At 38.1% G+C, this 14,571-nt stretch overlaps 1 protein-coding gene across 1 annotated transcript; it reads right to left on the reverse strand.

The window, feature by feature from the left end:
* Positions 1 to 13,502: 13,502 nt before the first annotated feature.
* LOC116144151 (casparian strip membrane protein 2-like) lies at positions 13,503 to 14,560 on the reverse strand. Its single transcript, XM_031429607.1, has 3 exons — positions 14,142 to 14,560; positions 13,946 to 14,069; positions 13,503 to 13,860 (listed from the first exon to the last, which is right to left on the reverse strand). The coding sequence occupies exons 1-3, from the start codon at positions 14,417 to 14,419 to the stop codon at positions 13,645 to 13,647; spliced, it is 618 nt and encodes a 205-aa protein (XP_031285467.1). The 5' UTR covers positions 14,420 to 14,560; the 3' UTR covers positions 13,503 to 13,644.
* Between the last annotated feature and the right edge of the window lie 11 nt (positions 14,561 to 14,571).

The raw sequence follows: 14,571 nt of genomic DNA on the forward strand, positions 1-14,571 counted from the left end.
GTAAAATTTGTTATAAATTAACCAATTACAAACTATCATATCAGAATTATAAAAAAAAATTTATGAAAGAAGATTGTTGATATAGTATTATTCTTACTTTACTTTTCTCGTTTGATACTTTTTTTAATTTTATTTCATTTTCTATTTTTTTATTAATTATAATTAATAATGTGTAATTTTAGAAGTATTAATAATATTGCGTTTTTGGATTCCTACTAATTACTACTATTAGGTTACATATGGTTAAGGCTCTAAAAAAAATTACTTGGATAATCTTATTTTTAATTCAAGCATTATTTTGTTTGACTTAACAAGTAATAAAAGAATTTTTTATTACTCAAATAACATGAGAAGTGATATAAGATATTATGTAATTACTTAATTAGAATGGTATTTTAAGATTATTGTGATAATTTTATTTTTATGATAATTTTACCTTTATTTAATAAATTTTGGACACAAATGTCCTTCTTTTGATGTCAAATAACAATTAACCCAACTTGTTAAATGACTTCTTTAACATTATTAATTATTTAGACAAAAATACTCCATATATATATATATATATATAACAAATAATAATATTAGTAATATTAATAACAACAACAACAATAATAACATATAATCTTGCAAATAACATTTTAGTAAAATAATATTTAAGTATTTTATAATTACTAATTACTATTAACCAAACACATTAATTATTTATAGAAAAAACAAACACCCCCTAAAGTAAATCACATGTTCCCACTCAAGGTGGTGTAGAACAAACACCCCCTAAAGTAAATCACATGTTCCCACTCAAGGTGGTGTAGAAGACGCTATTACTGGTAGTAGTATTACATAGACAAATAAATTAATAAAAATAATACTACAATTATCGAAAAAATATATCAAATTTATGTACCAAACATGAGTGACACCATTTGATTTTTTTAAAAACAAAATTCATAATTAGATCAATATCCTTTTTAGGTGACTGTATCATTTTCTAATTAATAAATTATTTTTTAACTTCCAACTTAATAGAATTAGAAAAATATCATCTTACTTTCAAATTTATTTTACTAACACCCTCTAAAGGTGGAAAAGTAACCCGTCCAGCTCGACCCGACCCGGCCCGCGGCGGGTTACATGCTTTGGCGGGCTGGGCTTAACCCGCCCGCCAACAAAGGCGGGCCGGGTTAGGCCCGTCAATTTGGGGAAAATGGCTGGCCCAGCCCGGCCCGCCAACCCTAACCCGCCGGGTTANTATTTGGATAATCTTATTTTTAATTCAAGCATTATTTTGTTTGACTTAACAAGTAATAAAAGAATTTTTTATTACTTAAATAGCATGAGAAGTGATATAAGAGATTATGTAATTACTTAATTAGAATGTGCTATTTTAAGATTATTGTGATAATTTTATTTTTGTTCTAATTTTATCTTTATTTAATAAAATTTTGGACACAAATGTCTTTCTTTTGATGTCAAATAACAATTAACCCAACTTGTTGAATGACTTCTTTAATATTATTAATTATTTAGATATATATATATATATATATATAACAATTAATAATATTAGTAATATTAATAACAACAACAACAATAATAACATATAGTCTTGTAAATAGCTTTTAGTAAAATAATAGTTAAGTATTTTATAATTACTAATTACTATAAACCAAACACATTAATTATTTATATAAGAAACAAACACCCCCTAAAGTAAACCACATGTTCCCACCCAAGGTGGTGTAGAGGGCGCTATTACTAGTAGTAGTATTACACCTAGTTAGTAAAAACACGTATTATACGCGAATTGTACAGACAACCATATAATTCGCGTATAAAACGCACGTATACGTATTTTGTAAAATCTGCCATATAATTCGCGTATAATAAGGTTTCCCGTATAATTTGCAAATTATTCGCGAATTTTTGAAAAAAAAAAAAAAAAACAAAATCTCACACCCCCAAAACGACGTCGTTTTGGTGGGTTTTTACAAAAAATTAAAACAAATCTCGTTCAGTCGTTCTTCTTCAGTTCTTCGGCAATCAACAATTCTTCTTCCTCAGCTTAGGCTCAGTGCTGGTGGGAGAATCCGATTGAAGACCTTAGTTTGCCACAGCTTGAGCAGTTAAAAGCGACGCTAGAGGAGCTGAAGAAGAATACGGCAAAGCAAGCTGAGAAGATTATGATCCTCCACAGTTTCTTGGAGCGAGTTCATCAAGTGGTGGAGGGATTAATCTTCCATTTGACCTTCAGTCTGCTGGCTTCAATCCGAATATGATGCCTCCTCATGGATATAATCATCCTGGATTCAGACGTATTTTGCTGAAATCCTTGATGGTTTAGAATGTTGAAAAGGGTGTCTGCTAGAACACAGTTTGTTTAGTTTATTCATGCCTCAGGGTGTTTGAGTCTTTAATTTTATTTATCATAATGTGTCGGTCATTTGGTTTGAAACATGTTTGGTTTCTTTTAATATTTTATTTATTTGCAACGTTGTATGCCATGAGGTTAGTGTAACGCCCCACTTGACGTTCATTGATTCAGCTTCAATTAAACTTATATGTTGTTATTTTTTGTTTGGTTGGCCCTTGGTTGACTGGATGTATTGGGTTGGTTGAGTGATTGCCTTGAAAATTATGAAGACTTGGCGAAATGTTGTGTTACAGGCTTCGCCGGGGCGAAGAAGAATCTTCGCCGCGGCGAAGAGGTGTTACAGCCACGGAGTAACTGCTGGATTGTTTCGCCGCAGCGACGGAATTGTCTTCGTCGCAGCGACGGGTCGGCTGAAAAGTTGTATTAAGTTTTAGATATTTTTCCTTAAGGGCAATTTTGACCATTCTACCCCTAATTAGCAGGAAAAGTGGGGAGTAAAATGTAAAGAAATTTCATGGAAAATATGTTAGTATGGGGGTGTATTTGTAAGGAATCAAAGGATATAGATGAAATTTTCAAGAAAGAGTAAGGGCAAAACGGGAATGCTTGTGTATAAGTTGAGCTAAAAAGGGTTAAGTGTAGAGAATCCTTCATTTCATCCATTTCCACTGCCTCTTCCATTCTCTACTTTTTCTCAAATTTCTTTTAATCTTCCAAAGATTTCTAAGGACTTTTTGAGTAGTTTTTAGGAGAGTTTTAATCTAAAGCATCCTAAGGTAAGGATTCTTACTTTAGATGAGGGTTTTATTATGTTTTGGTTAAAGTCTTATGTTGTGGTTGTTATTTAAAGCTGTAGAGAGAAATCAAGCTATCAAAGGAAATGAGAAGTATTAGAGAAGCTATTTCCTCATAAGGTAAGTAAATCCTAACTAAGTTGAGATTTGAGAATTTAATTGAGTAGAGATTGTGTATGTATATGTATGTTTTATATTTGTTGGGATGAGATGAGATGAGATTAGTAGTTATGTATGATTATTGAATATGTTTGGGTATGAGAAGTGTTGAACTTCTATGATGTGGAGTTGGGTTGATAGGAGATGGAAAGAGTTTTGAGCAACACTTATGGAAGTGTGTTTATTTGACAGGAATCTAGAGATTATGAGGGAGTTTTCCCCCATTGTTTGGATGATTAAAGAAAAGAGAAAAGTTATAGTTAAAGTAGAGCTTTATATGCACATGAGTTGTATGATGAAATGCTCAAGAGAAGCATGAGTAAGAGTAGAAAGCATTAATTTTTGCTACATGGCATAATTTAATGAGCATGAGTCATCTATATGCATTAATTATGCACTAGAGAAGAGAAAAGAGAGTAGAGAAAGAATAGAAAAATTGAGTATAAGCTACTCTAAGAGTAAAGAGAAAGAGAGAGGATGAGCGCTAGAGATCAAACAGAAAGTAGTGCTAGACAAGAGAATAGAGTAGGTTGTGCGATGGGGAACCTGTGAGTAGTGAGTAGAGTATTCCCGCATATACGCCGCATTGAGAGAGCGGCATGAGTATGAGAGAGAAGTGGTGTAGCACGTGAGAGTGCATGCGGATAAGGGCTATACCCGAGTTTACCCGAGAGAGAGTTTATGTACTCACATGGCCAAGGGTTCCAAATCCATGCATAACCGAGTCCGATCGGCTAGAATGAATAAAAGTCACGGAGAGTGGGAGTGAGTCCCAGCCGTGCCTTCGGTCAGATGAGGCCGTGACTTGCTAGAGAGAGTTAATAGAAAAGAAAGATAAACAGAGGGAGACAAATCAAAAGAGAAAGCAAAGAGAGTAATAGGAATTGTAAGGAAAGAATTGAGGAGAAAGAGTTACGGGGATAGATGAGTAGAGGATTTACTTACTAAGCATTGTTTTGTGCTCACCCCGTTGTTTTCTATGTTTTTACAGGATCTAGGTGAGGACACGGTCGGATGGATGTCGACAAGCGAGGGGAAATGGCTACACTGTCCACCTTATTGTTCATAGTTTTGTATATGACATGAGTTTTGTACAAAGAATGTATATGTTTAATAAAAGAAAATTTTGGGCCCAACTTTTTATGCTATTTTACATGTATTTTACTATGCATATTTTATGAGAATATGAATAGAAAGCAGTCATTACATTTTTGGTATCAGAGCAGAGATTTTGGGATTTGACAGTATACCATTCTTGTCGTTACGATGTCCGAGAGCCGACTGTGTAAGTTAATTCTTTACTTACGTTAAGTGTTCTCTTGAATTGATCAAGTGTGATCGTTTTGTAGATGAGACGTAGTAACCAGAAGAAGGGTAAGAGTGTGATGAACGAGGGAGAACCCTTTAACCCACCAGAACCAACCCCCCTACTTTTGATGAGACGATGATTCGAAACGTAGTACAACAGGTGTTAGCTGAGAGTCAGGGCAGAGTTGTACCGGAAAGAACTAAGACCCCTAGAAGATGACCGATCGCAAGACAAGAGCGAGAAGGGTCGGTACCTCAGATAATACAGAGTCGAGTTGATCTGATTTAGGGGCTTGCAAGCCAGCACCAGCCGCTAGAGTTTAGGGGTATTAAGGACCCGTTAGAAGTAGAAGAGTGGTTTAAGTCCGTTGAGCGGACGGTGGCTTTGTTTCCCATGAATGATAGAGAGAGGATCAGACATGCTAGTTTCTTATTTTGGGGAGATGCCTGAATTTGGTGGGAACTAATGGAAGAGACTCATGACTTGGCTTCGATGACTTGGGAAGAATTTAGGAGACTGTTTGAGGCTGAGTATCGAACAGAAGATCGAGTGCACGAGAAAGTCCAAGAGTTTATTAATTTGAAGCAGGGGACTAATACAGTGAAAGAATATTGAGTAAGATTCAACCCCCTTGCTCGATTTGCACCTGGAATAGTGTATACTTTGATTTTACGGAGGGACAAGTTTGTGCAAGGGTTGAGATCTGATATTGCCCGAGATGTGATGACAGGAACCGAGCCTCCTCATACCTACAGTAAGGCTTTGACAAGGGCTTTAAGGGCAGAGATTTATGTAAATAAGCACATTGCAGAAGGGCTACCTTCACAGGTACTTAGTGCACCATCCACTACCTCACAGAGAGAGAGAGAGTAGAGGTTACAAGGAACAGAGAAGTAAGGGCCAAGAAAAAGTTTCAACCTAAAAGGGATAGGAGAGATTGGCAGAACAAGTGGCCTAGGACAGAAGGGTTTCCCCCTTGTGCTAAATGCGGAAGGGACCATTCGGGAGAGTGTTTGAAAGATAGAAACTTGTGTTACAGGTGTCAACAGCTAGGGCATCTGAAGATGGAGTTCCCCTCCCACCTGCAGCTCAGAGTTCGAGAGGTACCAATGCTAGAGTTTTTACAGTGGCACAGGGTGAAGCTGAGGCCAGTTCATCTGCTGTAACTGGTCAGTTGTTATTCTATGCTGTTTCTTTATATGCTTTAATTGATTCTGGGGCTACCCATTCTTTTATATCGCATGGGATGATAGAGAGGTTAGGTTTGAAACCTACTAGAGGAAGTCAACCCATTAAGATAGAATTACCTGATGGGGTGAGTGTGTTGACTCAGGAGATGTTGTTAGGAGAATTTGTAGTAATCCATGGTCGAGAGTTAGCAGTTGATTTAATAGTCTTTGATATGCCTGACTTCGATGTGATATTGGGCATGGATTTCCTAGGGAGATATGGAGTAGAAATCGATTGTCGGAAGAAGAAAGCGAGATTTAATCTCGATAGTGGAGATAAATTTAGTTTTGGAGAGGGCCATCAGTTGAATATGTTGATTAGTAGTGTGAAGGCTAGAAAGATGTTGAGAAAGGGGTGTTCTGGATATATTGCCCATGTAGTGCAGAGTGGTGATGTTCACAGCCAGAGATTCAGAGGGTGCCAATAGGTCGAGAGTTCTTAGATGTGTTTCTGGAAGACTTACCAGGTTTGCCACCGGAAAGAGAGGTTGAGTTTAGTATCGAACTAGCACTAGGAACAACACCAATATCTAAAGCCCCTTACTGAATGGCCCCCGCAGAACTTTAGGAATTGAAGAAGCAACTTCAAGAGCTTTTAGATAAAGGTTTTATCCGATCAAGTTATTCTCCTTGGGGAGCTCCAATCTTGTTTGTAAAGAAGAAAGATGGGTCACTACGGATGTGTATTGATTATAGAGAGTTGAATAAGGTTACCATGAAGAACAAGTACCCGTTGCCTTAGATTGATGATTTGTCTGATCAGTTGAAGGGAGCAGCAGTATTCTCCAAAATTGATTTGAGGTCAGAGTACCATCAGGTAAGAGTGGTCGAGCAGGATATAGCTAAGACTGCTTTCCGTACAAGGTATGGGCACTATGAGTTTGTAGTGATGCCGTTTGGCTTGACGAATGCCCTAGCAGTTTTTATGGATTTGATGAACCGGGTATTTCATGACTGTTTGGACCAATTCATCGTGGTTTTTATAGACGATATCCTGGTTTATTCCAAATCGAGAGAAGAGCATGAGGAACATTTAATAGTGCTGCAACGATTGCGAGAAAAGCAGCTGTATGCTAAATTTTCGAAGTGTGAGTTTTGGCTCGATCAAGTAATATTTCTAGGCCATACTGTGTCGAAGGAAAGGATTTCAGTAGATCCGAGTAAGATAAAGGCAATCATTGAATGACAGAGGTCGAAGACAGTAAAAGAGGTCTGAAGTTTCTTAAGCTTGGCAGGTTACTACAGACGATTTGTTGAAGGGTTTGCCCCGTTGGCTAAGCCATTGACAGCTCTTACCAAACAGAAGACTCTTTTTGTATGGTCAGAAGCTTGTGAGGAATGTTTCCAAGAGTTAAAGAAGAGATAGAGAATTCTTATGGAGGCTCATGACACACCGTACACTGCTGATCCTGGAGCAACTAAAATGTATCAAGATGTAAAGAAAGGCTATTGGTGGTCAGGCATGAAGAGAGATATTGTAGAGTTTGTAGCTAAATGTCTGACTTGTCAGTAAGTGAAAGCAGAACACCAACGGCCGTCAGGGTTGCTTCAACCACTTAGTATTCCAGAATGGAAATGGGAGAGTATTTTGATGGATTTCATCACAAGTCTCCCTAGAGTACAGAGAGGGTATAATGCTATATGGGTGATTTGGATAGGTTAACCAAATCAGCCCATTTCCTTCTAGTAAAGGAGAGCACCACTATAGATCAGTTGGCCTAGATCTACATTAAGGAGATAGTCAGGTTGCATGGTGTGCCTAAGACAATAGTGTCAGATAGAGATTCCAGATTTGTTTCAGCTTTCTGGACGAGTTTACAGAGGAAGTTGGGTACCCGTTTGGCATTCAGTATTGCCATCATCCTCAGACAGATGACCAAACAGAGAGAACGAATCAAGTACTTGAGGATATGTTAAGAGCTTTTTGTATGGATTATAAAGTATCCTGGCATGAAATGTTACCCTTGGTGGAGTTTGCCTACAATAATAGTTATCAGTCTACAATCAGAATGGCGCTTTACGAGGCCTTACGAGGCCTTGTATGGTAGAAGATGTATGTCTCCACTACATTGGGACGAAGTAGGTGAAAAGGATGAATTGAGTGCTGCACTTGGGCCAGAGATGACTCAGAAACTGATAGAAGATGTGAAATTGATCAGAAATAGAATGAAGCAAGCACAAGATCGACAGAAGAGCTATGCCGACTTGAAGAGAAAAGAGGTTGAATTTCAAGTGGGTGATAAAGTGTTTCTGAGAGTTTCCCCTTACAAGCGAGTGATGCGCTTCGGGAACAAAGGGAAGTTAGCACCGAGATTCATAGGTCCATTTGAGATTCTGCAGCGAGTGGGAAAGGTTGCCTACAGATTGGCACTATCACCTAATATTGACAAAGTGCATGATGTTTTTCATGTCTCAATGCTGCGAAAGTATGTAAGTGACCCCTTCCATATCCTGAGTGTAGAGGATGTTGAATTAGCAGAGAATCTCGTGTATGAGGAACGTCCAATTCAGATTATAGATCGAAGGATTAAAAAGCTTCGAAACAAGAGGATTCCGTTAGTGAAAGTCCTTTGGAGGAATCACAAGGTAGAAGAGGTCACATGAGAGGTAGAACGAGACATGCAGAATCGCTTCTCGGAGTTATATGTGTGAATTTCGAGGACGAAATTCTTTTAAGGGGGGAGAATTGTAACGCCCCACTTGACGTTCATTGATTCAGCTTCAATTAAACTTATATGTTGTTATTTTTGGTTTGGTTGGCCCTTGGTTGACTGGATGTATTGGGTTGGTTGAGTGATTGCCTTGAAAATTATGAAGACTTGGCGAAATGTTGTGTTACAGGCTTCGCCGGGGCGAAGAAGAATCTTCGCCGCGGCGAAGAGGTGTTACAGCCACGGAGTAACTGCTGGATTGTTTCGCCGCAGCGACGGAATTGTCTTCGTCGCAGCGACGGGTCGGCTGAAAAGTTGTATTAAGTTTTAGATATTTTTCCTTAAGGGCAATTTTGACCATTCTACCCCTAATTAGCAGGAAAAGTGGGGAGTAAAATGTAAAGAAATTTCATGGAAAATATGTTAGTATGGGGGTGTATTTGTAAGGAATCAAAGGATATAGATGAAATTTTCAAGAAAGAGTAAGGGCAAAACGGGAATGCTTGTGTATAAGTTGAGCTAAAAAGGGTTAAGTGTAGAGAATCCTTCATTTCATCCATTTCCACTGCCTCTTCCATTCTCTACTTTTTCTCAAATTTCTTTTAATCTTCCAAAGATTTCTAAGGACTTTTTGAGTAGTTTTTAGGAGAGTTTTAATCTAAAGCATCCTAAGGTAAGGATTCTTACTTTAGATGAGGGTTTTATTATGTTTTGGTTAAAGTCTTATGTTGTGGTTGTTATTTAAAGCTGTAGAGAGAAATCAAGCTATCAAAGGAAATGAGAAGTATTAGAGAAGCTATTTCCTCATAAGGTAAGTAAATCCTAACTAAGTTGAGATTTGAGAATTTAATTGAGTAGAGATTGTGTATGTATATGTATGTTTTATATTTGTTGGGATGAGATGAGATGAGATTAGTAGTTATGTATGATTATTGAATATGTTTGGGTATGAGAAGTGTTGAACTTCTATGATGTGGAGTTGGGTTGATAGGAGATGGAAAGAGTTTTGAGCAACACTTATGGAAGTGTGTTTATTTGACAGGAATCTAGAGATTATGAGGGAGTTTTCCCCCATTGTTTGGATGATTAAAGAAAAGAGAAAAGTTATAGTTAAAGTAGAGCTTTATATGCACATGAGTTGTATGATGAAATGCTCAAGAGAAGCATGAGTAAGAGTAAAAAAACATTAATTTTTGCTACATGGCATAATTTAATGAGCATGAGTCATCTATATGCCTTAATTATGCACTAGAGAAGAGAAAAGAGAGTAGAGAAAGAATAGAAAAATTGAGTATAAGCAAAATTGAGTATAAGCTACTCTAAGAGTAAAGAGAAAGAGAGTGGATGACGCTAGAGATCAAAGAGAAAGCAGTGCTAGATAAGAGAATATAGTAGGTTGTGCGATGGGGAACCTGTGAGTAATGAATAGAGTATTCCCGCATGTACGCCGCATTGAGAGAGCGGCATGAGTATGAGAGAGAAGTGGTGTAGCCCATGAGAGTGCATGAGGATGAGGGCTATACCCGAGTTTACCCGAGAGAGAGTTTATGTACTCACATGGCCAAGGGTTCCGAATCCATGCATAACTGAGTCCGATCGGATAGAATGAGTAAAAGTCACGGAAAGTGGGAGTGAGTCCCAGCCGTGCCTTCGGTCAGATGGGGCCGTGACTTGCTAGAGAGAGAGTTAATAGAAAAGAAAGATAAACAGAGGGAGAGAAAGCAAAGAGAGTAATGGGAATTGTAAGGAAAGAATTGAGGAGAAAGAGTTACGGGGATCGATAAGTAGAGGATTTACTTACTGAGCATTGTTTTGTGCTCACCCCGTTGTTTCCTATGTTTTTACAGGATCTAGGTGAGAACACGGTCAGATGGATGTCAACAAGCGAGGGGAAATGGCTACACTGTCCACCTTATTGTTCATAGTTTTGTATATGACATGAGTTTTGTATAAAGAATGTATATATTTAATAAAAGAAAAATTTAGGCCCAACTTTTTATGCTATTTTACATGTATTTTACTATACATATTTCATGAGAATACGAGTAAAAAGCAGTCATTACAGTTAGTCTCATGGTTATCTTTAAACATGGTATGAATAAAAGGCATCTTATCTATCTTATAGTTGCTTCATATATATATATATATAGGTAAAAAATTTAACAGCTCACTTACCAATTAAATCAGTAAAAAATCGATGCTCTTTTTTGAGTTGTTATTGACTTATTGTTGTTTATGTACTTTGTGAGTTTTTGTTACAAACTATAATTTGAATCTTTGTTGTATTATTTGTGTATTTTATTAGTTTTGAGCTCTTATTCGACTTTAAATTTTGATTTTGTTATGACTTATGTGTTTAATTTGACACTATAGTTGAATCTTGACTAAATATTGTGTTTGAGTCTAGAAACTATAATTTGAATATCAGTTATATATTGTATATTTGTGTTATTGATTAATTGAATAATTTACTTTTAACCAGGTAATCCATAAAAGTGATAAAACCAAGATTGATATTGCCATATTTTTCAAAACGTATTATTGACAATACACCGTATTAAACCCGTATATACTCGTACCGTATTTTTCCTGTATCCGAATTTTATGGCCGAATTTTTATAAACATATTTTTCACCATTTGCTATATTATACCCGTATAATTTCCGCACCGTTTTTTTGCCATATCCGTATTTACTAACTAGGATACTATTACATAAACAAATAAATTAATAAGAATAATGCTACCGTTATCGAAAAAGTATACCAAATTCATGTATCAAACAGACGTGACACCATTCAATTTTTTTAAAAACAAAATTCATAATTAATCAATTGGTGCATCAATTCAGTATCCCTTCATAGGTGACTGTATCATTTTTCAATTAATAAATTATTTTTTAACTCCCAACTTAATAGAATTAGAAAATGTCATCTTACTTTCAAATTTATTTCACTAACACCCTCTTCAACCTTTACATCATCCCCGTCTCCACCACCTAGCCACTGCCATTCCCACCACCATCGAACACAAACCCAAACACGCCTGCAAGGGAGCAGCGGTGACAATCCACAACCCACAGTCAGCCAAATCTTAATCTCCTTCCAAAACTCCAAAACAACCTCCAATCAACCAAAAAGATGACCAAAACATGCAAAACCCTAAGGGAAGTGGCAGGCGGCAATCAGCAGGCAACTAGCCTCCCTCTTCTTCAACCTTCCTTTTCTTCGCGGCGGCAGTGGGTTGGTTGCAGCTTTTTATTGAATGGTTGGTGGGCGTTGGAGATGGAAAGTGGTGAAGACTTGAGGAGGTTGTATGCGCGCACAGAGACTAGGTGTTCGTTAAGGCAATTCCTCGAACACCTAGTGTGCATAGAAAGGGATGAGATTGGTGAGTCGTTGGCGATAGGAAAACCAACCAGAAAAGCACACAATCAACACAATAACACTTCAAAACAATCAACCACTTCAAAGAGACAACCAATTCACCCAATCAAGTCCAAAATACTCCAATTGAAACCCAAACACACAAACTTGTGCAAAAAGCCTTAGAAGAGGTAGCAAGCAATCAGAGACCTAACTTGATATGGTCTGTTAGAGCTTTTGAAGAAGCGAGACTGATGAGTCTTTTGGTGGTAACAGGTTGGATTGTGGTGGTCGGGATTGGCCAGAATCGAGCAGGAGAGGACTGGCTATGTGTTCCACAAAACACTTGTTTTCTTGCGATTTGTGGGATCAATGAGGGTAGTTAAAGATGGGTTTTATGAGGGAAACATAAGGAAGCAAATGGTGGTGGCAGGGAGTCACAACAATGCCAGAATCGGTTGGTGGGCGCAAAAATGGCAGTTGTGATTGGAAGCAAAGGTTGAGAAAATCCAGCCAAAATTGGTCGGTTCGATGGCACAAAGGTGAGGGCAATGAAAAGGTGGCTATTCTTGACAATTCCGGTGAAGAAACTGGTAGCAAATTGTTGCAAACGGCTAGCGACGACACCGACTAAAATGGTGAATTGAGAGAAATTTGTAGCAGCTGTCGGGGGTTATTTTGAAATTTTTATTTTCATTTCAGATTTAAGTAATACAAATAACTGTTTAATCAATAAATTAAGAGTGGAACTCTAGAATTTACGAAACAGGGTGGAAACCTGCCATTTTGCTCATCATTGGGTGGGAACATCATGGGGTGCGTTTGGTGTAGTATTTTGGATAGGATTCTGAGGATAGTATTGGATTGTTGGATAGGGGAGTATTACGAGATAAATTTGAAAAATTTATGAAAAAGCCCTTAGGTTTACTAATTTAATTAAAGACCCTACTATATAAAATGACAAAAACAACCCCACCACCTGCAGTGTCAGATTCCGGCCGTCACCGTCTGAATCTGGCCGGAAAATTTCGTTACGGCACAGACCGATCGGATCTGTGCCGTAACGCATCATTATGGCCTTTTCCGGCCAGATCCACCACGGATCTGGCCGGAAAAGGCCAGATCTACAGCCTGTTATGGCCGTCGACGGCCGGAAAAGCCAAAACGACGGCCATCTTTGGCCGTCAGCGACGGCCAAAGATGTGGCCGTCGTTGACCATCGCTGACGGCCATTTCTTTGGCCGTCGCTGATGGCCATTTCTTTGGCTGTCGCTGACGGCCAGATCTGGCCTTTTCTGGCCAGATCCGTGGTGGATCTAGCCAGAAAAGGCCAGATCAGTGTAATTCTGGCCATTTATGGTCGGAATTTAGGCCGTTGTACAGATTCCGGCTATCACCGGCGGTGATAGCCGGAATCTGACAAGTTGGGTTGATGGGGGGGTTTTTGTTAATTTTAAAAAAAAAATTTAGGGGGTATTTAGTGAAATTAATAACCTTATGGGGTCTAAAAGTAATTAAAAAAATAGGGTAATATTTCTGTAAGAACAACAAAATTCCTTAATCATAATCAAGCTGATGAACACAATAGATCAGAAATCATCATTCATTTTGTTTGCTCAACTTTCATTACATAAACCATGTTACACTACACAACACGAAATTACAGAGCTTAAGCAGGGGATTAATATCGCAACATTCACACAAAACACAAGTTGATTGACAACACCACATTACATATAATGAGAAAATAAACCCTCCTTCTTCACTAGTTTCTCCGAAGAGCAAAACCAGATAACACTACGAGGAACATGAGTAAAAATGCTGCAATGAAAGAGCTCACCACAGCCGCACTAGTACTCTGGCAGAAGTCACCAAACTGCTGACAAATAGGAAGCCAATTTGCGTTGGGATTCCCACTATGAGCCAAATACACAATAGATGCAGCAGCCGCAGCAGCCCCGATAGTCAGAGCCATAATCACCTGAACCATATAATAAGCACACATTTATTATGAACAACAGATTTTGTTGATCGTAATATATATATATATATAATTTTGAGCTTACTGTGTCAAAGATGAGAAGGAGAAGCCTTGGTCCGACTGCATGAGGCCTAACAATGCAAACAATGGCGAAAGGTAAGGAGAGGACAAGATATGCACTTGTTATCCCGTTTGCAACGACAAAGAACCTGCATACATCGAAAACTGGTAAATAAAAGAGTTTCTATGGACAATAGCTGAATATGAAACAATATACATACAAGAAAACTTCGAAATCATCATATTCAGCTTGGAACTGGAAGAACTGAGTGAAGAAAGGCAGAGTTTCGTCGGTTGTGCCCATAGTTGCAGTGGCGCCTAGAGCTGCACCAATGGCACTTAGTCTCAAAATGAAGTCGAAAATGGATACCCCTTTTTTCCACCCTCCCGGTGCAGCTTTCGTAGTAGCCATAGCAACTGCAGGAGCCTTTCCTTTACCATTTGACTTTGACTCAGGCATAGTGATCACTGTTGAATCGTCTCTGCGCCCTGAATCCATTAGTATATGTTCTGGAGAGATGAACCTCAATTAGTTAGCTGTTGTTGAAGGGAATTGAGCTTGATATGAAATGGTATCAAGTGAAGTATGTTATATAGGGAAGTAGAGTTGGGTAATGGGTTGGTTCTGTTTGAAATTTTAGCGTAGTGGGA

This window comes from Pistacia vera, unplaced genomic scaffold (genome assembly GCF_008641045.1).
Source record: "Pistacia vera cultivar Batoury unplaced genomic scaffold, PisVer_v2 Contig439, whole genome shotgun sequence".
NCBI lineage: Eukaryota > Viridiplantae > Streptophyta > Magnoliopsida > Sapindales > Anacardiaceae > Pistacia > Pistacia vera.